The following is a 25,290-nucleotide window of genomic DNA, read 5'->3' on the forward strand; positions in this document are numbered from 1 at the left end:
AGAAAAAGAAAAATTGAAATACTATTTATTAAGTAATATAATTCATGAAGTTAATGAAAGTATTTAATCGTAAGTCTAAGAAAGCTGATTACGCAATGCAAGTCGAGAATGTGCAAATTTGGCTCCGGGATTTGGAGGCAAACATTCAAGATATAGAATAAGGACTTGAGTGCCTATTCAGGCGCTTGATCAAAGCCAGAGTCTCTCTTCTGAACATTTTCAGCCATTAGGGATGAAAATCATCCAATTTTGTAGACAATGAACATGCATACTTGTATATGAAAAAGATGTATATGTATTTTCTCATCACATCCAAAACAAATTTACTCCTTTGACACAAAACATATCTGTTCTATGTCTTGCTTTGTCCATCTTTTTTAATTGTGCAATCCTGATGACAGATTAAACAATAAGTTAATTCAATTTCCCATTCATAAATAACCCATCAAACAGAATAAACAATTTAATTGATATCAAGACTCACATGTAGTTGCAGATTTGAATCTCCACATGCTTGCTTTTCTTTTTGGTAACAGAGAGCCTCTTTGCTTATTAGCCTCGATTTTCTTGAGAAAGACAGAGACGTGGCTAATGCAGATCTTGCCTCCTCTGTGAACACCCACAATTTGATAAATAAATCAATTAGCAATATAATTAATTGTTGTGTATGCAAATGTGAGCTATGCAATGGACCTGCAATATTATAATATAACATATATAAATGCATTTCATGAAGAAAAGCACAGGAAAATTCAAATGCATGCATGTAACAAGGTTCTGAGTCTCTGGCACAGACAATATGTAAGCACATGATTTTAATTGATTTCTTAATGTAAAATATTGTGTTAGGTGATAATTTCCATTGAATTTATTTATTTCCGGTGCAAAGTTATGGAGAACTCGTCTCCATGGAGGCAGGCAAGTAGAGCTGGAATGCTGGATAGAAGAGATATTGCCTTACTTTTATTTATATTGAATATGATGCAATACCACTCGTGTTCTACATATTCTATTATATGGTTTGTTGTGTAGTTTATCAGATACTGTTACCCTTTTGAAGATGCTCATCGTATATTAGATTTAAAGTAGGGATGGATGATCGGTGGGCGATAAGCTGGTGTGGAGACAGTGCATAAACATCGTTCGTATAATTTTTCGATCCAGATCGAAATCGCACTGCCACTCATTGAGTTGTTAGGCAGCTGAGTTTATCTTGTCTCCCATACCATGTATATATATTGAGCAGATGACAGAGGGAAAGAAGGCAGACTTGTGCACCTAATTGAACATTCAATTGCAAGTACATCTCACCTTCTCTTTTCCCATAGAAAAAATGGCTGCCTCTCCTTTAAACTCAAAATCACATATCCATGCTCGCTCTAACAGCTTGCCTTCAACTTCACACCCTTTTGTTACAGAATTTGAGGAGAACTTGTGCAGATTAAGGGCTTCAGAAACTGTCTGTTCATCCTCATCCTCATCCATAAGTCACAAACTAACTATAGACTTCAGGATTTGCATGAATGTGTTGAAAACTTTCTCCTTTTGCCACTCACTCAACAAGCCTTGGCACAGGAGTGTGGAGACAAATGGATCAATGAACTACTAGATGGATCTTTGAGGCTCCTGGATGTGTGTGGCATCATTAAGGATGCCCTTTTGCAAACAAAGGAATGCACGCATGAACTTCAATCAATTATGCGAAGAAGACGAGGAGGTGACATGAGCTTCATAAGTGAGGTTAGAAAATACCTTACCTCTAGGAAGGATGTCAAGAAGGCCATGAACAATGCCTTAAAGGTCAGGGAAAGTAACTGCACAGACAAAAACCACGAGACTCCTGCTGTGGTCAACATGTTGAAAGAGTTAGATGCGGTCACTGTTGCTGTGTTTGAATCCTTGTTGTACTTTATAGCTGGTTCAAAATCAAAATCAAGCAGTTGGTCATTTGTTTCCAAGCTGGTGCAGCCGAAAAGAATAGCTTGTGAGGGCCAGGAAGTTGCGAATACGAATGAACTTGAGAAGGTGGATGCTGCATTGCAATCCCTTGTTAGTCACAAGTCAAAAAAATCTGATAACACAATGCAAGTCGAGGATGTGCAAATTTGGCTCCAGGATTTGGAGGCAAACATTCAAGACATTGAAGAAGGACTTGAGTGCCTGTTCAGGCGCTTAATCAAAACCAGAGTTTCCCTTCTCAACATATTCAGCCATTAGGCATGAAAATCCTCATGCAGTATAGAATAGGCATCCAATTTTGTAGAGATTAAACAAACATACTTGTATTGTATATTAAAGAGATATATACTTATTTTCTTTTCAGATTCAAAAGTGATATGCCCCTTTGACACAACATATCTGCTCTCTGTCTTTGATTTTTCCATTTTTTTAATTTCAATACCAATGCCATGATAGAAAAAATCAAAGCTAATTCAACCAAGTGCCCGTTTTGTTCAATACTTAGATTTCAACCATAAGCAACAGAATATGAGGCTAGCTTCTGCCAAATTTCGTGTAATTTAATTCGTCTTATCGTTGTCAAGATTCCATTTGTCTCAAATTGTGATTAAACACAGATAACAATTCTTAAGATTCACATGGTAGGGTAATTAAGAATGATAAGTTTAACACAATGTGCATGGTAGATTTAAACCTCCACATGTCTTTTTCCAACAGTAGGGGACATAGTTGCTCCAACAAGCCTAAATTATTTCCTTGCATCATTCAAAGACAAAAAGATCGTGGCGTTTGCAGGTCTTGCTTCCTCTGAACACTCAAAATTTGATGGATTTAACAAAATTAATGTTATAATTGAGTGTTGTGTTTGCCTGTACATGTCAGCTATGCAATGGAAGTTGGAACTCGCAACATAGGGTTATGGCAAGCTGGAAACTTTCTGATAATTTGTTAAATAATGAGGAGATCAAATAACAAGAAAAGAAGTTGGAATACAATAACCAGCTAAGGTGCTGGAAGTGCATCCCAAAATTGGGACCACTTAAATCATCAAGCACTCATCAAAACCCAACATGACGAGAGAGAGAGAGAGAGAGAGAGAGAGAGAGAGAGAGAGAGGCAAATAAACAACAAAAAATTTCTGGCTATTGAAAAAAAGAAAAAAAAAAGAAAAGAAAAGAAAAGCAAATCATCCGATTTGGGTTTTCATTAATTTTAAACCCATAACACCTAATTTCATCCAATTACAACAATATCAAAACACAAGAAATTAATACATACGTACCACATTTTGGAACTTCTGTATGTTTTCTCAAGTTGGGAATTGGAATTTTTATCTTTGATACCCTCAACCCTTGCTAACTTTACACCTTCTTAGTCTAATTACTTTTATTTTATTCTCTTATACAATCGACAAATTTTTTTTTTTTTTTTATACAAATGTTATTCAATTTTAATCTTTGAAAAAAAAAATTTCAACTTTAATCTAAACTAAATTACTGGGTGGAGGATTCAAACTCGGGTGTCAAGTGGGGAGCATATCCGTTCTAACCAACTTGGCTAAGCCCAGTAAACAAAAACAAAAACAAAAATTGATACTCTTAACCACTCCACAAGCTCTTGACTTGACTTTTCTATTGTTAAGGCATTTCATGTTAACGAAGTAATATGGGGCATTATCAAGTTGATTACCAAAAGCAGTCATTTGTCATATTCGAAAATATGTGACAAACCCTTATGAAAAAAGGGAATAAGATACAACAAATTGATGATAGCAGAGCAGCCCAGATTGTCACACCCCGGACCTGCTCCGCCGTAGCAGGATATTGTCCGCTTTGGGCCTGGCTACATTCTCACCAGCCCGCACGGTTTTGTTTCTGGGAGCTCACGAAGCAACTTCCCAGGGTGGTCACCCATCATGGGATTGCTCCAGCCTCCAACTCGCTTAACTTCGGAGTTCCTACGAACCCGAAGCCAGTGAGCTCCCAAAAGGCCTCCCGCTATGAGGATGCGAGGTGTGCCATATAAGGCACATCACCCCCTCTCTGTTTGGTTGATGTGGGATCTCACAATCCACCCCCCTTAAGGGATCCGACGTCCTCGTCGGCACACTAGCACCACACGGCAGAGTGGCTCTGATACCAAATTGACACACCCCGGACCGGCTCCGCCGTAGCAGGATATTGTCCGCTTTGGGCCTGACTACATTCTCACCAGCCGCACGGTTTTGTTTCTGGGAGCTCACGAAGCAACTTCCCAGGGTGGTCACCCATCCTGGGATTGCTCCAGCCTCCAACACGCTTAACTTCGGAGTTCCTACGAACCCGAAGCCAGTGAGCTCCCAAAAGGCCTCCCGCTATGAGGATGCGAGGTGTGCCATATAAGGCACATCACCCCCTCTCCGTTTGGTCGATGTGGGATCTCACACAGATAAACACAAGCATTGCTTTGCTGTATCATCAAGGAAGTCACACGTGACACTGAGCATTGACAAGTGATTATAATTAGTTAATTAAGGTAAAATGTTGCCCTACAATTAATCTCACACGGCATTATGGTACCATTGTGGATTAAAGTATGCACGTGTGCAAGTGTGAAGCAGCCTCCTCTTGTCTTCCAGAGAGGCAGGGCTTGCCTAACCAAGAGGCTTCATCTTTGTATTTGTCTGCAAATTAAATTAATTAAAGCCTACACCGCATTACAATGCAAATTTGAGTTTGCATGAATTATTTAAGCCAGCCCCCCCTCGTGCAGCCACATCACTAACACATGAACCAAATCTCGATGGTTAAAGGCTTTGGAGATACATTGAGATATGGACAAGCTAAAATAATTGTGTAATGAGTTGGAGTTTGTGTTGGTGTTAGGGAGCATTGCATGAACATCGCTGAGATGGTGTTTTAGATCCAAATTCAAATCATGCTATAAACTCCCATTGATTTGTGTGTGATGATAAGATAAGATGCTCTCTGTCTCCTCCTCTTTGAGGCTTTGCTCCATTATATATATATATATATATATATATATATAGAGTAGGTGTTGAAGGAAAGGAAAGCAAAAACCTAAGTTTGAAATTGCTAACAAAGCTGAACAATATTTCAAGGCCATCATCTCTCTCTATCTCTCTCTTTTCCTAGCAAAGAAGAAAAAAATATGGCTTCTGCCTCAGCCTTAAACCCGAAATCCAACTACCATATTCGGTCGATCAGCCTGCCTTCGAAACCACACCCTCTATTTCAGCAATGTGAAGATCATTTGTTGAGAATAGCAGCTTCTGATGCCTCCTCTTCATCCTCATATTCGTCATCTTCCATAAGCCAGAAATTGAGTGGCCTCTTGGATTTGCATAACTGTCTCAATGAGTTGTTTCAGTTGCCCCTCACCCAAGAAGCCTTTGTCCGAGAGCGAAATGAGAAGTGGGTAGATGAGCTTTTGGATGGCTCTCTTAGGCTCTTGGATGTGTGTACAGCAGCCAAGGATGCCTTGATACACACAAAGGAGTGCGCACGCGAAATCCAGTCGATCATGCGCAGAAGAAGGGGAGGCAAAAGCGGGTTCACAAATGAGGTTAGGAAATACTTAGCCTCAAGGAAGGTGGTTAAGAAGGCAGTCTGCAAGGCCCTGGGGACTTTAAGAACTTCTCAGAAAAAATCCACCTTCTCATCCACCAACAAAGACAATGTAACTGTGGCTTTGATTGGTGTGCTGAGAGAGGTTGAAGCCGTCTCTCTCACAGTGTTTGAGTCCCTTCTGTCCTTCATCTCTGGAGCAAAGTCAGCATCAAAGATGAGGGGCTGGTATTTTGTTTCCAAGCTGATGCTCACCAAAAAAGTTGGTTGTGAGGAAGACAAAACAGAAATAAATGAATTTGCTGATGTAGATGCTGCATTGAGCTCCCTTGTGTGTCAAGAAACAAGCAACTCGGACAGCATGGTCGACAGTGAGAACGTGCAGAGTGAGCTGCAACAATTGGAAATGTGCAGTCAGGATCTAGAAGAAGGGCTCGAGTGTCTTTTCCGGCGTTTAATCAAGAATAGAGTTTCCCTCCTCAACACCCTGAGCAACTAATTGTGAAAATTTTGCTGCAGTATCATGAACATCCAAGATTTTTGTTGCCTAAGATGCTAGGTTTTATGTACATAAATGAATATACATGTATTGTCTTTTGTAATACAAAATGATGAATACTCTTTTGCTTAAATTGCGTCTACTTTTTCTCTCTCTTCATAATCATTTATTTTTCAGATCCCACAAGGTTCGTTCATCATACTGATCATGAATTCCTGCAAGCTCTCATTCTTTTGATTACCTAATAAATTTTCCAATTATGATCCTATATGCAAGGTATCAATTAAGACACTTAATGGAAAGGGGAACTTCCTTATAGTCCAATTACAAGATGAATAAGTCTTTAATTTTTCACCCCTTCAACAAAAAAGCTATTTTAACCATAGAAGTTAGTTCTGCTCTGTCAGCTGGGAGTCTTGAGAGGTAAATTTATAGGAGTTTTCAAAATTATGATTGAGATCACATGGGATTTCTGAAAGCAGATTATATCAAATGTCAAGGCTGTCAAGATTCTAATTGTCCCAAGAGAGATCATCAATAATCAACATCAATTAAGGCTATTCAACGGAGGACTTCATTCTCACATGCTCTAAGCACTGAGCATATGCTGGCTGTCCTTCTGTTAGGGGGACAACAGGATAGCTTGGCAGGCTAGCTCTGCATCTCACACTATTTTTTTTCTTCAACAAAACAGATATTAAAAACACGTTTTCAAGAAGAAGAAAAAAAAAGAGAACTAAAAATAGGTGAAGTCTAAGATATGACGTTGCTTGCTTTCTTGCTATACAATCTTTTTGAAATCCATAAAATCCATATGATCTTTATATCAGCCAAAGTTATATTTAAATATTGTTTTTTCATGTAGTCATGGGGTGAGTGCGGAACTTATTTAAATTGTTCGTTATTGAAAAGTGTTTACAATTTGTGCAAGTTGAGCCATAATGAGACATTGGATTGGAGAAAAAGGCATCATCACATTCAATTCAAAAGGAAAAAGATTTTGTGCCTAGTGGAAATATACAACCACCACAACCAGATAGGCAGATAGCAGGAACTTCACACATAAGCTTCACAGTCTGGTTTGTTACTAATGTAAACTACGTTACAGCATAATGTCAATTAATTAAGAAGCTTCATCTGTGCCGTATTTCTCGATCTAATATCCAGGATTACAGCGGCGATTAGCATAAAAAAACGTATTTATTTTCACGTGCAAACGTGTCACACACCATTATTGCTGCTGCATGAAACAGAAGAGAGAGAAAAAAAAACAAACAAACAGTTGCAAGTACAGATGGGGAAGACACTAAATAATAGGTATTGCCTTTTCTTGGGTATGAGGAAAAGGTTTCAATCCACTCGTGCCCTTGTTTATTTTATCACCATTGCTCAAAATATAATATAGCATGGCATTAATATGGAGCATAATCTTAAGGTTAAGAAACTTTAGTCGTATGATTTTATATGTAAAAATAATTGGAAATGAGTTAAGATGCCAGTGAAGGGGAGACAATGCTGAGATAACACTTGGCCAAATCAAAACAATCTTGAACGGGAAAAGGTTGATAAATTTTTTTGTTTACCTTGGAGTCCTGTGTAGATTAGGCAGATGCAGCCTGTAGGCATGCCGTGGAACTATTGGAAGAAAGGTAATCACCAGAATGTATTGTACATTCAACCCAGAAACCTTCTCTTCTCTGGATGGAAAGGGAAATGGCTGCCACAAATTAAAATTTTCTTGCTCACTCTGTCGAACGCGGATTAAAGTTAAAAAATCAGTGGGGCTAACTAATGACAATCACATGGCAGACTCAGATCTCAAACCCTTCTAATTATAATGGCAATTGTACTGGCTTTCTTTCTGATTAGGGAACAGTCTAATTTGTCTAGCCTGCAAAAAAACCATTTTTAATATTTCGGAAACACAATGCATGGTCATAAAACTAATGCATATTGCAGATCTTGCCTGCTCCCTGCTTAACAATCATGTCAAGGACCTGCAAAGAGTCGATGCCACTCGTGCAATCTCATATTTAATTTACAGATTCTGTCCAATATGTTCGTCATGACTGAATGGTTATTACATTATGAAAGCATGCAATGAGATTTTATATGCAAAATGAGTTGGTGTGCTGGTGGGAGAAGAGACATTGTGTAAACATTTCCTAGGGGACGTATAGATCCAAATCGAAATCATGTTATCTCTCACTGATGATTGAAGTGGATGGGATTCCATGTCCCCTTCCTCAACCAACACTATATATTAAGCAGATGCATGTGGAAATGAACACATCAATCTCAATTGTACATTAACAACAAGCTCTTCTCTTCTTTCTTCTCACAAGACACAAAAAAAGAAATGGCTTTCCACACTCGCTCTAACAGCTTTCCCTTCAAGCCCACACCCAGTCGTTCAAGAAATTGATGAACATTTGTGTAGATTGAGGTCTTCTGAGGCCACCTCTACATCATCATCATCAATCAGCCACAAACTGAGTGGCCTCCAAAACTTGCATGATTGTGTTGATAGGTTGCTTTAGTTGCCCCTCACTCAACAAGCCTTGGCACAAGAGCAGAATGAGAAATGGACTAATGAGCTATTAGATGGCTCTCTGAGGCTCTTGGATATTTGTAGCGCTGCCAAGGATGCCTTGTTGCAAACCAAGGAATGCATACAGGACCTTCAATCAATCATGCGAAGAACACAGAGAGGTGAATGTGGAGCACTCACAACTGAGGTCAGGAAATACTTGACCTCTAGGAAGATGGTGAAAAAGGCAATCCACAAAGCTATGGGAAATGTCAAGGGATCGAGTTTCTCATCCCTCAACAAGGACAATGAGACTATTGCCATTGTTAGCACTTTGAGAGATGTTGAAGCAGTCACTTTCACTGCGTTCGAGTCCCATCTTTCTTTCATCTCCGGTCCAAAATCACAGCCAAGCAGCTGGTCATTGGTCTCCAAGATGATGCAATCAAAAAAAGTAGATTGTGTGGAAGAAAGTGAAGCAAATGAGTTTGTAAAGGTGGATGGTGGCCAGCTTCTCAATTTCTCTTTCAGGTTGCCTTTTTGATCCAAAGATAAAGTCTTTCACACAACCTTCAGCAGACTCTGTCGCCCTCTTAATCTGCCATCACAACTTTGTGCCATTACCCTTCGAAACACTTAACGTACACCAAGTATAGAAATTATTCAACAAAACCGATATCTATCAAAGGAACCTATGACAATCGCCAATTACCAATGAAGAAATTGAAAGTTTTCTAAGACAGAGGAAAAAGGAAAATGAACACACAGAAGAATCTCAGCTCAGCTAAAGGCATCCTGCCTTAATTATAATATACATGGTGAGACAAAACATGCTTTACGTTAAACAATCTAGTCTTTAACCACCTAATAATACCTCAGCACTAATCTTAGCCATAATCTGTTTCGAAGGCCATGATGCTATCCTTACAGACAGAAACAACAAATTTTTAAAAAAGACAATCAACAGCACCTCTAGCAGGCAAGGTACTTTGCAATAATGAACTCCTTTCATGTCTGCACCTATTTCTAAATTCTAACTTGGAAATTTTGTCACTGTTCCATTGAGCATCATATAGTTCTAGTTTCATGAACACTCCTACAAGCAGTCCACTACACAGACTGGTTCACATTATCATTTTGATAATGAGATATGGCAACGGGAGAGATGTCGTATAACAAAATCAGTTCAAATCACATAACCCAAATTTGGTCCACAACTAGCAACTCAAGTTCAAGCCCAAAATCTAAAGACCCCAAAATTTTGAACTAAAAGTGCAAACAAGAAGAGAAAATTGTAACCCCAAGACTAATTTTCATTTTCTCCCTACCATTTCTTAACAAGATCCAGTAGTAACTTTACAGAAAGAAATCACCTGAAGAACAAAGAACATACAGGGTCCAGAGCATTGGGCTCAAAGCCATAATCAGCGGCCAAAGAGTAAAAGTACAGACTTTGACACTTGTTCAAATCTGAACTTGAGGGTCGAGGTCTTTTAAGAGTCATTATATATAGTTATTTTTTCCCGTGTCTATATATTGAGAGGAAAACAAATTTGAACTTGTCTTAACCACTTGGGTTACAAGCCTTTTGAATATATATTGTTTCTCACATTACTTATTTCCCCAAATCACAATTTGGCACATTTGTAAAATAATTTTATCAACAACACAAAGAAAAATATTTGCAAACCTATCAAACTGAATTTGGCAGGAAAATAGGAGGAAAATTCCCACCACAAAAGCTTGAAATACTTAGCCAAATAATTGGTAAGCAGAACAATGGCCATGTTGCATTACTTTCCAAAATGCCTATAGACCATTTACTATTCAAAACCAGATATTAAGAAACTGAAAAGGAAAATGCAGGGGCAGTATATCTCAGTAGCATACTAGCAAATCATGTTAATGAATCACAAAACTGCAACTCAATCAGTTTAATCAGCTAGTTTCCCTCCAGCATTCGTGGGTAAAGAGAAATCTCATATACCTGTATTGCATCATGTATGCTGCTGCCACTGGTTTGACTCAAAAGGAAGCGGTGCGGGTGAGCCTTGGCTTGGCTATCTTCTTGTCCTCTTCAAGAGAGATTACTGAAAGATTGGCTGGGTTCTTGATCGTCAGTTTAGCTACCAGATATCCTGAGATGCTCCAGGTCTGGTACTTCCTCGCTTGCTTCCCGATAAATCTCCCTGCCTTGCCGTCATAGTATTCTGGCCACCCGTCTTTTGAGAGCCACTGCTCCACCTGTTCAACTGCTCTCTTAGCAGTCTGAGGCCTCCCCGTATGCTGCAGTAAGCTACCACAGCAGTGCTACAAGACAGATGCAACAACATTAACCAATTGTTTCAGAACAAACACATAAGTCAGAATTCTGCGAACAAGGATCAAAATATCATGAATAGAACAACCATTTGGCACGCTTTCCCAAATTACAATCAGAAATGTATCCCACAATATTTATATACCAGAAGATTTCGATTGGAAAAGTGGTTACAATCAGCAAATAAATACGTTTAAAATAAAAAAAACTATATCATACCACAAACTGACTGCAATTCCATATTATGCTTCCAATTGGTTGCCTTTCTATGCACTCTTCTTTCACTCCAATTTCGATTTAATTCCAACTATCACTTCTGTGCAACCTTACAGAGAGAGGGTTGTTTTCCTTAGGGACGAGGGGCAGCTTTGGGGAGGTGGGGTTGCAGTGGATTATTTTTTACGTTTTTTAAATTTATAAATAAATAAATATATATATATATATATATATATATTTGCCATAATATTATAGGTTTTGCTTGAATTAATAATGAATGGATATTTTAGGAATTATGGTGGGTGTGGAAAGATAGGATTGTATTTTTCCAAATTTATATGATGGGGGTGAAAAGATAAGGTGGGTGGGGAAATAGAACAGATGGGTGGAAATAGTAGCACTCCGCAATCTACGTCATGGTGCCATTCAATTCTCCAAAATCTTTCCCGAACAAAAAGTCAATTTTAAGCCTATTAAAATATTCTCGGGGTAAATTTGTCCTTTACTTGAATAATTTAATAATTTAATAATTACTTTGGATCAAGTTATTACATCCATTATCTTTAATTATCTGAGTTTAATCATCTTCTGAATTTTGGGTTGATGAATTGTTTATTCTGTTTGATGGGTTATTTACGCATGGGAAAAGAGATCATCCCAGTTTAGTTTTACAATTTTATTTAACTGTCATCAGTATTGCAAATTAAAACAGATGGACAAAAAGCAATCACACAGAGCTGATATGTTTTGTGTCAAAGGAGTATATTACTTCTGAATCTGAAGAGAAAATAAATATATATATCTCTCTTTCATATACAAGTATGTTTGTTTGATCTCTACAAAATTGGATGCCTGTTTTACTGCATGATGATTTTCATGCCTAATGGTTGAATATGTTGAGAAGAGAGACTCTGGCTTTGATCAAGCGCCTAAACAAGCACTATTCCTTCTTCAATGTCTTGAATGTTTGCCTCCAATTCTTGGAGCAAATTTTGCAGATTCTCGGCTTGCGCTGCACAACCAGATTTGCTTGACTTGTGACTGATAAGGGAGTGCAATGCAGCATCCACCTTCTCAAGTTCATTCGTATCGGCAGCTTCCTCACCCTCACAAGCTACTCTTTTTGGCTGCACCAGCTTGGAAACTAATGACCAAGAGCTTGATTTTGATCTCAAATTTGAACCAGCTATGAAGGACACCAAGGCTTCAAACACAGCGCCGGTGACTGCATCTAACTCTTTCAACATGTTGACAACTGCTGGAGTCTCATGGTTCTTGTCTTTGCACTTACTTTCCTTGACCTTTAAGGCCTTGTTCATTGACTTCTTGACATCCTTCCTAGAGGCAAGGAATTTCCTAACCTCACTCATGAAGCTCATGTCACCTCCTCGTCTTCTGCGCATGATTGATTGAAGTTCATGTGTGCATTCCTTTGTTTGTAAAAGGGCGTCCTTAATGATGCCACACACATCCAGGAGCCTCAAAGATCCATCTAGTAGTTCATTGATCCCTTTGTCTCCACACTCCTGGGCTAAGGCTTGTTGACTGAATGGCAAGAGAAGAAACTTCTCAACACACTCATGCAAATCTTGAAGGCCACTGAGTTTGTGGCTTATGGATGATGATGATGAAGAGGCGGTTTCTGATGCCTTTAATCTGCACAACTTCTCATCAAATTCTGAAACGAAAGGATGTGATGTTGAAGGCAAGCTGTTTGAGCGAGCATGGAAGGAAGCCATTTTCTTTTTTAATGGGAAAGAGAGAGGCCTTGTGCTTTGCAGTTGAATGTTCAATTGGGTGTTTCAGTTTGCTTTCCTTCCCTTTGGCATCTGCTCAATATATATTACATGGTTAGGGAGACAATAGGAACTCATCCTCTTCACAGCTGAATGAGTCGCAACGTGATTTGGATCTGGATCCAAAAACTATATCAGCGATGTTTATGCATTGTCTCCCAACACTGGATCAGCAACCCATCACCAACCATATTTTATTTCTAATATAGCATGATTATCTTCAATTAGGTAACAATATTATGTAATGCATTGCACAATTAAACATAAAATATGTAGAACACGAGTGGTATTGTACCATCTTTCTATATGTAAAAGAAAGATAATAGCTCTTCTATCCAGCATTCCAGCTCTTCATGCCTGCCTCTGTGGGGACGAGTTCTGTTAATTCAATGTCTCGATTATCATGTAACACAATATTTTATTTTAGTTTATTAAAATCATGTGGTTTCATTGTCTATGTCAGAATCATTCATCATCTTCCAATTCCCACCAACTAGTTATTATATCAGAATCAGATGCATGCATATGCATTTTCTGTTTTTTTTTTTCTCTTGATGAAATGCATTTTCCTTTGCTTTATGTTCTGTATGTCTTACAACGCATTCCAGACAACCACCTTACATGCATTAACAAGTTGGTCATCAGGCATACCATGATTGTTTGGCCAGACAACTTAATTTGCAGGTATTGGAGGTGCTTGGTGTTTCCATTTCAACGACAATGACGAAGATGATCTATAAAATAAGCGAAACTTGGCAATCACCCAGCAACTCAATCAGTTGGGCATCCATATCTGTCACAAAAAATTCATTAAAACTAAGAATACGGTGAGAAATTAAGGTTATGGCAGCTTCCTGTATGACACAAAGTCAATGCCATTCGTGTATCTCTATGTAACACAGAATGTGGCGTCACAAACATTAAATGACATAGGTGCTGAGTTGGGGAGTTGGGGAGTTGAAAGGTAGGGAACAGGGCAGGGACATTGTTGAGATAAACATATTCAAATCACAAAGATCCAAAGCCATTCATTGTTATATGAATAGGATGAGATTCTTCATGTTTCCTAACAATCCACAGTATATTTGAATAGTCAGTCATCATCCTCTTGTATATATTAAGCAGATGCCCATGGAGGAAGATAAACCGCTAGATGAACTTGTACAATAATTCACTGCAAAACTTTCTTCTCTAAACAGAAAAAAATGACTGCCACAAAATGCAATTGCCATGCTCGCTCAAACAGCGTTCCCTCAACAACGCACCCTCTCATTTCAGAATTTGATGAGCAGTTGTGCAGATTGAGGACTTCTGGAACTGCCTCTTCATCCTCTACATCAGTAAACCAATGCCTAAATGGCCTTAAGGATTTGTATGATTGTGCAGATGAGCTGCTTTTGTGACCACTCACTCGACAAGCCTTAGCTCAAGAGGAGAACGATGAGCTATTGGATGGATCTCTTAGGCTATTGGATGTATGTAGTGTCGCCAAGGATACCTTGCTCCAAACCAAAGAATGCACGATAGAAATTTTATCAATCATCCGCAGAAGACGGGGAGGAAAAACTGAGCTTGCAAGTGAGGTTAAGAAATTCTTGATAATCAGGAAGGTGATGAAAAAAGCTGTCTGCAAGGCCTTAGGAAATTTGAAGGGTGTTTCTCCCTTCAGTAAGGAGCATGAGGCTGTGGCTATGGTTAGCATGTTGAAAGAGATGGAAGCAGTTACTCAGACTGTGTTTGACTCCATATTTTCTTTTATCTCGGGTCCAAAGACACAATCAAAGCCAAGTGGGTTGCAATTAGTCTCAAACTTGATGCGCCATAAAAGAGTAGCAGCATGTAAAGAAGAAGAAGAAGAAGAAGAAGAAGAAACAGATGCAAATGAATTTGCAATGGTGGATGCAGCATTGCACTCAATTGTTGGTCACAAGACAAAAGAATCTGATAACATTATTCAGAATGCACAAACCCAACTGCAAAATTTAGAGTTGTGCATACAAGATCTAGAAGAGTCACTTGAACACTTTTCAAGGCGTTTGATCAAAGCAGACTTTCCCTGCTCAACATCCTCAACCACTAGATTAGGATATTTAGATAGTACTGGATGATTCATCCAAAATTGTTTTGGCTCATACTTGTACATTAATGAGATATACACGTACAATATACTTTCTCGGATAATTAATCAACACTTTTCTTTCCACAATTTACTTCAATTACAGGTTTTTTTATTTTATAAAACTTAATAACATCAAAACCTGTAGCATTTGCTGGTAAAACTCACAAGTTTCCCAAACAGGGTAAACGGAATTTGAATCTATCCTTGTCTAATAATCTCCAGGAAAATACTCAAAAACAGATAACCAATCCCTGGGGCTAATTAATTTATGACACTCACATGGCAAACTCAGATATCACACCCGATAACAATAATTGTGCTGGTTTTCGTGGTGTTCGGGGAACAGTCCAGTTCTTCAAGTCCGCTACGTATACAAAGCATTTTTCTACAATATGGAAACACAATGCATGGTCATAAATTAATGGATATTGCAGATCTTGCCTGCTCGTAGAGCAACAATCATATGAAATTAAGATGAATTAACTAATCACTTACATTAATCATAATCAGCATAATAGAGTTTGTAGCATATGAGAAGGATGGCTAGGATGCATGGTTTTTGCCTCACCACATGTTATTAGACAGAGAGTCAATGCTGCTCGTGCAATCACATATAAAATATATATATTTATTATTTATGTCCAATTGTTAATAGGGATTTTGAGCAGACCTTGAGATTTTATATGCAAAATGAATCAGCTCATGAGTTGTTGTGCTGGTGTGGGAAGAGACATTGTATAAACATTGCCTAGGGAAAATATATATCCAAATCGAAATCATGTTACTGCTGGCTGGTGATTGCAGTGGACGCGATACCATGTCCTGTCCCCTTCCTCGACCAACACTATATATTAAGCAGATGCATATGGAAATGAATACATCAATCTCAACTGTGCATTAACTACAAGGTCTTCTCTTCTATCCTCTCACAACACACAAACAAGAAATGGCTTTCCACACTCGCTCTAACAGCTTCCCCTCTAGGTCACACCCAGTCCTTCAAGAAGTTGATGAACTCTTGTGCAGATTGAGATCTTCTGAGGCCACCTCTGCATCTTCATCTTCAATAAGCCACAAACTAAGTGGCCTCCAAGACTTGCACGATTGTGTTGATAGGTTGCTTCAGTTGCCCCTCAGTCAGCAAGCCTTAGCACAAGAGCAGAATGAGAAATGGGCTAATGAGCTACTAGATGGCTCTCTCAGACTCTTGGATGTTTCTAGCAGTGCCAAGGATGCCATCTTGCAAACTAAGGAATGCGTACAGGATCTTCAATCGATCATAAGAAGGAGAGGAGGTGAAACTGGTCTCACAAGTGAGGTTAGGAAATACTTAACCTCTAGGAAGATGGTGAAAAAGGCTATCCAAAAGGCTATGAAGAATCTCAAGGGAACCGAAAACAGATCCACATTTTCTTCCCTTAACAAGGACGATGAGACATTTTCCGTTGTTAGCAAGTTGAGAGAAGTTGAAGCAATCACCCTCGCAGTGTTTGAGTCACTTCTTTCCTTCATATCCAGGCCAAAATCACAGCCCAGTAGCTGGTCACTAGTCTCCAAGATGATGCAGTCAAAGAAAGTGGCTTGTGAGGAAGCAACAGAAATAAATGAATTTGCAGAGGTGGATGCTGCATTGAACTCACTCATTAGACACAAGGCAAGCAAGCCTAGTGCTGATGATGCCCACAATCAACTTGACCAACTGGAGTCATGCATTCAAGACCAAGAACAAGGACTTGAGTGCCTATTTAGGCAAATGATCAAAGCAAGAGTCTCCCTCCTCAACATCCTAAACCACTAGACGTATATTAGCTTTTTTAATTTTTGTACATGAAAGACATACATGTGTATACAAATATCTGATATCAAATTCATATACATAATGATATACTTTTTCCCTTGAATTGCCATTTATCTTTTCTCTTTTTTCAAACGTGTTCCTTTCCGAAGCTCGTATGGTTAATTAATGCAAGTACTGAAGATAACTTCCTACTCAGTCTTAAAAACTAATTCACAAAAGAACTTCTTTTTCTCCAATTACAATTTGAAAAAGAATTAACTGCAATTTCTCAATCTTACACAAGGCTGAGTGGTATTTCACAGGAGTTATAACAATGTATGATTGAGGTCACATGGGATATTTGTGCAAATTATACCAAATGTCAAGGCTGTCAAGATTCTGTTTGTCTCACTCTCAAGTAAGATAATCAATAATCAACAGTTGATTACATTCAAAGGAGGACTTGATCCTCACATAAACACATGCTTGCTGAATTCAATTTTGGTTACAGAAACATCCTCTGATCTCAAATTAATACAATTTTGGTTAAATTGCGCTTGAAATAGCATTCAATTTGGTGCCGATCCTAATCCTGAATTCATTCACTATTTACTGAAACTTTATTGCACTATTTGCGTTGTAAATGTTCTAATTGTCATGCCATCCAAGGCGTCAATTAAGGCAGAAAACATCTTCCTAAGAGAAGAGTTCAAAGATTTGAACAAACAGAGACCAAGCTTAAGAAAAATTACAAAGAATAAAACAAAAATTAAACAGCTATAATGTGAGTGTTCAAAGCAAGCACTGAGATCATATGGGATATATTACAAGAAACCATCTTCCTAACAGATAGATAGAGACCAAGATTTTTTAAAAAAAATTACAAAGAAATTTTTTTTTTAATAAACAGTTGGTACTGAAACCATTAAAAGAACGCCCAGTAACTTATTTGGCACGGTATAAAGTATTTAAAATACAAGAAAGAAATACCATTCAGGCAATATTTTAGAAAGTGAGTGTTCAACCCGAAAGAAATTTGTACTCGGTGGAAATGTTATTAATGCAAAATTTTCATCCTTGACGTTTGATACCCTCAACAAATTAACAGGACTCTCTAAACTTATGATTGAGGTCACATGGGATTTTTGCAAGCAAATTATCAAATATCTCAAGGGAGCCTCCTCTAATATTGGACTTGCGCGTACAAGATCTAGAAGAGTGTTACTTGAACACCTTTCAAGGCGTTTGATGAAAACCAGAGTTTCCCTTCTCAACCACTAGAGTAGAAAGAAAAAACAAAAACTCAACTAGTACTGGATGATTCATCCAAAAGTATTTTTGCGCAATACTTGTACATGAAGATAGTCAGTAATCAACAACGAATTGCATTCAAGGGAGGATTTGACTCTCGCATTCTTGAAGCAGTGAACATAAAACATCATGATATAGTTTTATTCCTTTTCTCCTTCTATCCTGAAAAAACAGTAAATCCCACATTGAAAAAACATAATGCTTGTTAAGTACTTAATATAGTTAACTCCTAAAACATAGTTTGCCGAGCCTAGTAACGTGGGCTTGTAACCCAGTGTGGGGGCATTAAAGGTGGAATGTGGAAAGTTCTTGTTAAGACACGGACAACTTACGGCCCAATATGTTCTCGGTTAGTGCCTTAGATACACAAGTCTAGGCTCGCCGTATGTTTCCAGAAGGACTACATTGGGCTCCTATAGGCTCTTTAGGCTGCCCGGTTGACGTCTTTGCCCACGATGGCATAAGGATGTTGGCTTATCAGAGCAGCAGTGGTGAACACGACGGCATGCAGAGCTATCCGAACTTATTGGGCCGAAGAGGTCCGCCGCTCTTGACCAGACCGCCACCTTTTTAGCCAATTCCTCTTTTTTTCTTTTTCAAGTTTTATTTTTGAATTGAATTTTCTGTTTTAATCATTTTTATTTATTTAATTTCCTTTAGAAATACCACAGCGCTGCAAACATCCAAGATACCCTCAACAAATTCACAGGACTCTCTGAACTTATGATTGAGGTCACCTTCTCAACATCCTCAACCACTAGATTAGAAAATTCAACTAGCACCGGATGATTCATCCAAAAGTATGTTGAAAACCAGATTTTCAAGGCGTTTGATGATTCATCCAAAAGTATTTTGGCTCATACTTGCACATGAATGAGATATACATTTGTTATATACTTTCTCAGATACTCAATCAAATACTCTTAGAGCAGTGTTTAAACACTTAATTGGGGGCTTTCATGTCTAATTATATCCAGGGAAACAATCAAAAACAGATTAACATTAACAAATCAATGGGACTAATTAGTTAATTATTACTCCAATGGTAGACTCAGATCTCACACCCAGTAATGATAATTCTGCCGGTTTCCGTTTCGTTTGGGGGACAAACAGTCCAGATCACCAAGTCTGTTACGTACCATTTTTGTACACTTATTAATACAGGTTGCAGATCTTGCCTCCTCCTTGCCCAGCAATCATATCAAGGACCTGCAAAATACGATGAATTAACCAATTATAAACTCTGAACTGCATAATTGATTTTAATAAATCATATAACACTATGGCTAGGAAGGATGCAGGGTTTCGTTTGGTCGACACAGGGTTATTAGGTTAATGCCACTCGTGCAACAGCATACTCTGAGATTTTTATATGCAAATGAGTTGTTATGCTGGTGTGGGAAGAGACATTGCATAAACATTGCCTAGGGAACATATAGATCCAAATCGAAATCATGTTAACTCCGGTTGGTGATTGAAGAGGATGAGATTCCATGTCCCCTTCTTCAACCAACACTATATATTAAGCAGATGCAGATGGAAAGGAACACATCAGTTTGAATTGTACATTTAACCTATTCTTTCAAGGTCATCTATTCTCTCTCACACAAGACCAAAAAAGAAAAAAGAAATGGCTTTCCACACTCGCTCTAACAGCTTCCCTTCAAGGCCACACCCGATCGTTCAAGAAGTTGACGAATGTTTGCGTAGGCTGAGGTCTTCTGAGGTCACCTCCACATCATCATCATCATCAATAAGCCACAAACTAAGCGGTCTCCAAGATTTGCATAGTTGTGTTGACAGGTTGCTTCAGTTGCCCCTCACTCAACAAGCCTTGGCCCAAGAGCAGAATGAGAAATCTACTAATGAGCTATTAGATGGCTCTCTGAGGATCTTGGATGTTTGCAGCAGCGCCAAGGATGCCCTGTTGCAAACCAAGGAATGCGTGCAGGACCTTCAATCAATCATGCGAAGAAGGCGGGGAAGTGAATCCGGAGCACTCACAACTGAGGTCAGGAAATACTTGACCTCCAGGAAGATGGTGAATAAGGCAATCCACAAGGCTATGGGAAATCTCAAGGGATCCAGTTTCTCATCCCTTAACAAGGACAATGAGACTATTGTCGTTGTTAGCACGTTGAGAGATGTCGAGGCAGTCACTCTCTCAGTGTTCGAATCACTCCTGTCCTTCATCTCTGGCCCAAAGTCAAAGCCAAGCAGCAGCTGGTCATTGGTTTCCAAGATTATTCACACCAAAAGAGTAGCTTGTGAGGAAGAAACAGAAGCAAATGAATTTGCACAAGTGGATGCTACTCTGCAATCATTCATTAAGACAAGCAAATCTGACCACAAAAATGCAGACAACCAGCTCGACAATCTGGAGTCATGCATTCAAGATCAGGAAGAACAACTTGAGTGCCTTTTTAGGCAGTTTATCAAAACAAGAGTCTCCCTCCTCAACATCTTAAACCACTAGATATTAGCTTTTTCGATTCTGTACATGAAAAACATACATGTGTATACAAATACATCCTCTGGATATCAAATTGATTATACAAAATGATTTACTCATTTGCTTAATTGTCAACTGTTCTTCTTCTTTCGTCAAAGGCATTCCTTTTCTGAACAGATCATAAATTCTTGCAACTACAGCGCCAAACATTTTACCATTTATGTTTTATATAAAAATAAATAAATAAAACTTACCTTAGTCTAATTACAAGATGAAAATTGATTTAACTCTAACTCCCCAAAATCAAACCTGAGGTAAACTCACAGGAGTATCAAAAACTATCATTGTCACACCTGGGATTTAAGCCAATTATATCAAATGTCAAGGCTGTCAAGATTCCAATTGTCTCAAGAGAGAGAATAAATAATCAACAATCAATGGCATGAAATGGAGGACTTGATTCTCACACGCTCCAGCAGTAAACATATGCCGACTGTCTCTGTTAGGGGGACAATTAGAGACTAAAAAAGGGATTAAGTCTATGATCATATGGCCTTACTTGCTTCATGCAATACATTCATTTAGAAAGCCTTAAAATTATTAGATCAGGCTTGCTGCTTTTTTAACAATCATGTCAAGGACCTGCAAAATAAGATTAACTAATCACATACATAAATAAGCATATAAAACTGCTGGACATGGGATCATGTCCACTTGTGCTATCACATATATAAGTAATTGATCTCTGTCCAATATGTTAATTATGATGAGTGATTGTAACATTATGTAAGGAAACTCCGAGATTTTATATGCTAAATTAATCAGTTCATGCGTTGGAATGCTTGTGTGGGAAGAGACAATGCATAAACATCGCCGCTGGAGCATATAGATCCACATCGAAATCATGTTACCTCTCACTAATGATTGTAGTGGATGAGATTTCATGTCCCCCTCCTCAACCTACACTATATATTAAGCAGATGCATATGGAAAGAACCCATCAGTTCTGAATTAGACATCAACCACAACTACAAGGTCTTCTGTTCTATCTTCAAACAACACAGAAAGAAGAAATGGCTTTCCACACTCGCTCTAACAGCTTCCCTTCAAGGCCGCACCCAATCCTTCAAGAAGTTGAAGAACATTTGTGTGGATTGAGGTCTTCTGAGGCCACCTCCACGTCTTCATCATCATCAATAAGCCACAAACTAAGTGGCCTCCACGAATTGCATGATTGTGTTGATAGGTTGCTTCAGTTGCCCCTCACTCAACAGGCCTTAGCCCAAGAGCAGAATGAGAAATTGGCTAATGAGATATTAGATGGCTCCCTCAGACTCTTGGATGTTAGCAGCAGTGCCAAGGATGTCATCCTGCAAACCAAGGAATGCGTACAGAATCTTCAATCGATCATACGAAGAAGGCGAGGAGGTGAAACTGCAGCTGTTACAAGTGAGGTAAGGAAATACTTAACCTCTAGGAAGATGGTGAAAAAGACAATCAACAAGGCTGTGGGTAGTTTGAAGGCAATAGCAAACAAATTCGCTTCCTCTTCCCTCAACAAGGATCATGAGAAGTTGAGAGAAGTAGAAGCAGTCACTCTTGCAGTGTTTGAGTCACTTTTGTCCTCCATCTCTGGGCCAAAATCAAAGACAAGCAGCTGGTCATTGGTCTCCAAGATAATGCAATCAAAAAAAGTTGCTTGTGAGGAAGAAGCAGAAGCAAATGAGTTTGCACAAGTGGATGCTGCATTGAACTCCCTCATTGGACACAAGACAAGCAAATCTCAACACCAAAATGTCGATAATGTGCAGAACCAGCTTAACAAACTGGAGGCATGCATTCAAGACCAAGAAGAAGGACTTGAGTGCCTTTTTAGGCAATTGATCAAAACAAGAGTCTCTCTTCTCAACATCTTAAACCAGTAGATATATATATATATATATATATATCAGATTTTCAATTTTTAACATGAAAAGCAATACAAGTAATGTATACAAATACAACTTCTGATATGAAATGGATATATAAACAATGACATATATACTCCCTTTTTCTTACTTCAAAAGCATTTTTTTTCCAAACCTCAAATGGTTAATCGGTACAAGCAGTACCCTAATAATTTCAAAGAAGAAACTAAAATAGAAGCAGAGTTCCCCAATCAGGCAAAAAAAAAAAAAAAAAATTAAGAAAAACCTGACTTTGATTTTGGCATTGAAGCTTCCCAAATCTGAGGAAGAAAACCGCAAAAAGGTTTGGTTCAATTGGGACAGTCTAGCGGCCCACGGTGGATCCGAGGGACACCGACCCGTTATCCTTCCACTGCCAAGAGCGGGAGGTAATCGTTGCTCTGTGAAGCCAGCCTTACGCGGTTCCCTCCTCTCTAGGAACCAAGAGACCCAGAGCCTTCGCTCGAGCCACATGGTTCAACTCCTGGCTTGGAATGGGCGAGCCAGAAGATAGTCAACCCGGAACCGACCCTCTAATACTGAGCCAATGTTCCAGAACCTCAAAGCCCCCACTCGGGTTATAAGCTTGCGTTACAAAGCTCGGCGGTAGAACCTCCTCGTGTAGGGTTTATAAAGCGTAGTGTCTGATATCGACCAAGCGATGTGGGATAACTTGCACCCGCTCTTACCTTGAGATAATGACTTGAGTTTTAAGGTCTATTTGGAAGCACAGAATTTCATCAATACTCGATCAATTTGTATGTTTCAGTGAAAATTTAGAGAGTTGAATATGATCACAAGACTGTCAAGATTCCATTAGTCTCAAGGAAGATAACCATCAATAAACACTTCACGTTCAAAGGAGACAAAAAAAAAAAATGTTTATTGTAAAACTCACTGAAGCATTTTAAAGGATCTTCAAAAGACACTGTTAGCACTGGGTGGTGAAAAATAGTAACATCAGTTAAAGATTGACCCACAATTTTGTTTTGTAAAAACACACCTTGGAGGTGGTTTATTTTACTTGGTATTTTTTGTTCAGGTAAAATTTAAAGTAACATCAGAGAAAGCTTCCTTTTTCTGGTGAAATTCACTGAAGCATTTTATTTCTTAGCTGCCTTATTTCATATCTGCATTTTATTTTCTAAGTTAAGTACTTGACTCATAAGAAAAATCTCTGAGCACTGCAGAAGTTTTCAAAACAATAAAATGGATATCAAATCTATCAACCTCTAATTATCTCCCAGGAAATATTAAACACAGATTGGGACTAATTAATTATGCTGGTTATAGTGAAAACTATGCTGGTTTTCTTTCTGTTTGGGGGAACATTGCAATTCATCTATATGATGGAAACGTTGCAATTCTTTCTGGTTTGCTAAATAACCAGCAACTTTCAATTTTTCTACATTATACAAACATAATGGATGGTGACTTTTTAATACAGAATATAGCATATTTGCAGATCATGCCTCCTCCTTGGCAAACAATCATGTGAAGGACCTGCAAAACAAGAGGAATTAACTAATCACATATGTTGATCACCATAATTGAGTTAAATGGTTTTTGCCTCCCCACGTATTTGCGGAAACAGGGACGTCAATGCCACTCGTGGTATCGTATATTAATTGTGATTAAATGGTTGTAGCATTATAATGTGCTAAATTAATAACTTCATGAGTTGGAATGCTGGTGTGGGAGGAGACAATGCATAAACATTAGCTAGGGAACATATAGATCCAATCGAAATCATGTTACCTCTCTCACTGATGATTGAAGCGGATGAGATTCCATGTCCCCCTCTTCAATCAACACTATATATTAAGCACTCTGAATTGTACATCAACCACAACTTTCTAAGTCTTCTGTTCTATCTTTTCACAATACACAAAGAAGAAATGGCTTTCCACACTCGCTCTAACAGCTTCCCTTCAAGGCCACACCCAATCGTTCAAGAAGTTGACGAATGTTTGTGTAGGCTGAGGTCTTCTGAGGCCACCTCCACATCTTCATCATCAATAAGCCACAAACTAAGCGGTCTCCAAGATTTGCATGATTGTGCTGACAGGTTGCTTCAGTTGCCCCTCACTCAACAAGCCTTAGCACAAGAGCAGAATGAGAAATGGGCTAATGAGCTATTAGATAGCTCTCTCAGACTCTTGGATGTTTGCAGCAGCGCCAAGGATGCTATCTTGCAAACCAAGGAATGTGTACAAGATCTTCAATCAATCATACGAAGAACACGAGGATGTGAATCTGCAGCACTTACCAGTGAGGTCAGGAAATACTTAACCTCCAGGAAGACGGTGAAAAAGGCAATCCAAAAGGCTATGAAGAATCTTAAGGGATCCAATTTCTCATCCCTCAACAAGGACAATGAGTCAATTGACATTGTTAACAAGTTGAGAGAAGTTGAAGCAGTCACTCTTGCAGTGTTTGAGTCACTTCTTTCCTTCATCTGTGGGCCAAAATCACAGCCAAGCAGCTGGTCCATGGTCTCCAAGATGATGCCCTCAAAAAAAGTTGCCTGTGAAGAAGAAACAGAAGCAAATGAATTTGCACAAGTGGATGCTGCATTGAACTCTCTCATTGGACACAAGACAAGCAAATCTCAAAACAAAATTGTCGATAATGCGCAGAACCAGCTCGAGCAGCTGGAGTCATGCTTTCAAGGCCAAGAAGAAGGAGTTGAGTGCGTATTTAGGCAAATTATCAAAACAAGAGTCTCCCTCCTCAACATCCTAAACCACTAGATACATATATCTTTGATTTTTCGATTTTCTACATGAAAAACATGTT

At 38.7% G+C, this 25,290-nt stretch overlaps 5 protein-coding genes, 1 long non-coding RNA gene and 2 pseudogenes across 8 annotated transcripts; 7 read left to right on the top strand and 1 right to left on the bottom strand.

Moving 5' to 3' along the window:
- Positions 1-755: 755 nt before the first annotated feature.
- Positions 756-2,217, top strand: LOC117638576. Its single transcript, XM_034373681.1, has one exon. The coding sequence runs from the start codon at positions 1,699-1,701 to the stop codon at positions 2,215-2,217; it is 519 nt and encodes a 172-aa protein (XP_034229572.1). The 5' UTR covers positions 756-1,698.
- Positions 2,218-5,109: 2,892 nt separating this feature from the next.
- On the top strand, positions 5,110-6,024 carry LOC117638577. Its single transcript, XM_034373683.1, has one exon. The coding sequence runs from the start codon at positions 5,110-5,112 to the stop codon at positions 6,022-6,024; it is 915 nt and encodes a 304-aa protein (XP_034229574.1).
- Positions 6,025-8,383: 2,359 nt separating this feature from the next.
- On the top strand, positions 8,384-9,098 carry LOC117638578 (annotated as a pseudogene).
- A 4,993-nt stretch (positions 9,099-14,091) lies between these two features.
- Positions 14,092-14,966, top strand: LOC117638579 (annotated as a pseudogene).
- Positions 14,967-15,951: 985 nt separating this feature from the next.
- LOC117638580 lies at positions 15,952-16,803 on the top strand. Its single transcript, XM_034373684.1, has one exon. The coding sequence runs from the start codon at positions 15,952-15,954 to the stop codon at positions 16,801-16,803; it is 852 nt and encodes a 283-aa protein (XP_034229575.1).
- Positions 16,804-19,609: 2,806 nt separating this feature from the next.
- On the top strand, positions 19,610-20,569 carry LOC117638581. The gene has a single exon (XM_034373685.1). The coding sequence runs from the start codon at positions 19,724-19,726 to the stop codon at positions 20,567-20,569; it is 846 nt and encodes a 281-aa protein (XP_034229576.1). The 5' UTR covers positions 19,610-19,723.
- An 836-nt stretch (positions 20,570-21,405) lies between these two features.
- Positions 21,406-23,089, bottom strand: LOC117612242. Of its 3 annotated transcripts, none has more exons than XR_004583333.1 (3): positions 22,744-23,089; positions 22,017-22,177; positions 21,406-21,915 (listed from the first exon to the last, which is right to left on the bottom strand). It is a non-coding gene; the product is annotated as an uncharacterized LOC117612242 (long non-coding RNA). The 3 variants fall into 3 exon arrangements; XR_004583332.1 differs by having other exon boundaries at positions 22,739-23,089; XR_004583331.1 differs by lacking the exon at positions 22,744-23,089 and having other exon boundaries at positions 22,017-22,712.
- A 1,300-nt stretch (positions 23,090-24,389) lies between these two features.
- On the top strand, positions 24,390-25,244 carry LOC117638582. Its single transcript, XM_034373686.1, has one exon. The coding sequence runs from the start codon at positions 24,390-24,392 to the stop codon at positions 25,242-25,244; it is 855 nt and encodes a 284-aa protein (XP_034229577.1).
- Positions 25,245-25,290: the final 46 nt, after the last annotated feature.

Source organism: Prunus dulcis, chromosome 8 (assembly GCF_902201215.1).
Source record: "Prunus dulcis chromosome 8, ALMONDv2, whole genome shotgun sequence".
Lineage (NCBI taxonomy): Eukaryota > Viridiplantae > Streptophyta > Magnoliopsida > Rosales > Rosaceae > Prunus > Prunus dulcis.

Excerpts from the sequence above, each read along its gene's own strand:
- LOC117638577 (XM_034373683.1), top strand. The coding sequence starts at position 5,110 with ATGGCTTCTGCCTCAGCCTTAAACCCGAAATCCAACTACCATATTCGG.
- LOC117638580 (XM_034373684.1), top strand. The coding sequence starts at position 15,952 with ATGGCTTTCCACACTCGCTCTAACAGCTTCCCCTCTAGGTCACACCCA.
- LOC117638582 (XM_034373686.1), top strand. The coding sequence starts at position 24,390 with ATGGCTTTCCACACTCGCTCTAACAGCTTCCCTTCAAGGCCACACCCA.
- LOC117638581 (XM_034373685.1), top strand. The coding sequence starts at position 19,724 with ATGGCTTTCCACACTCGCTCTAACAGCTTCCCTTCAAGGCCACACCCG.
- LOC117638576 (XM_034373681.1), top strand. The coding sequence starts at position 1,699 with ATGCGAAGAAGACGAGGAGGTGACATGAGCTTCATAAGTGAGGTTAGA.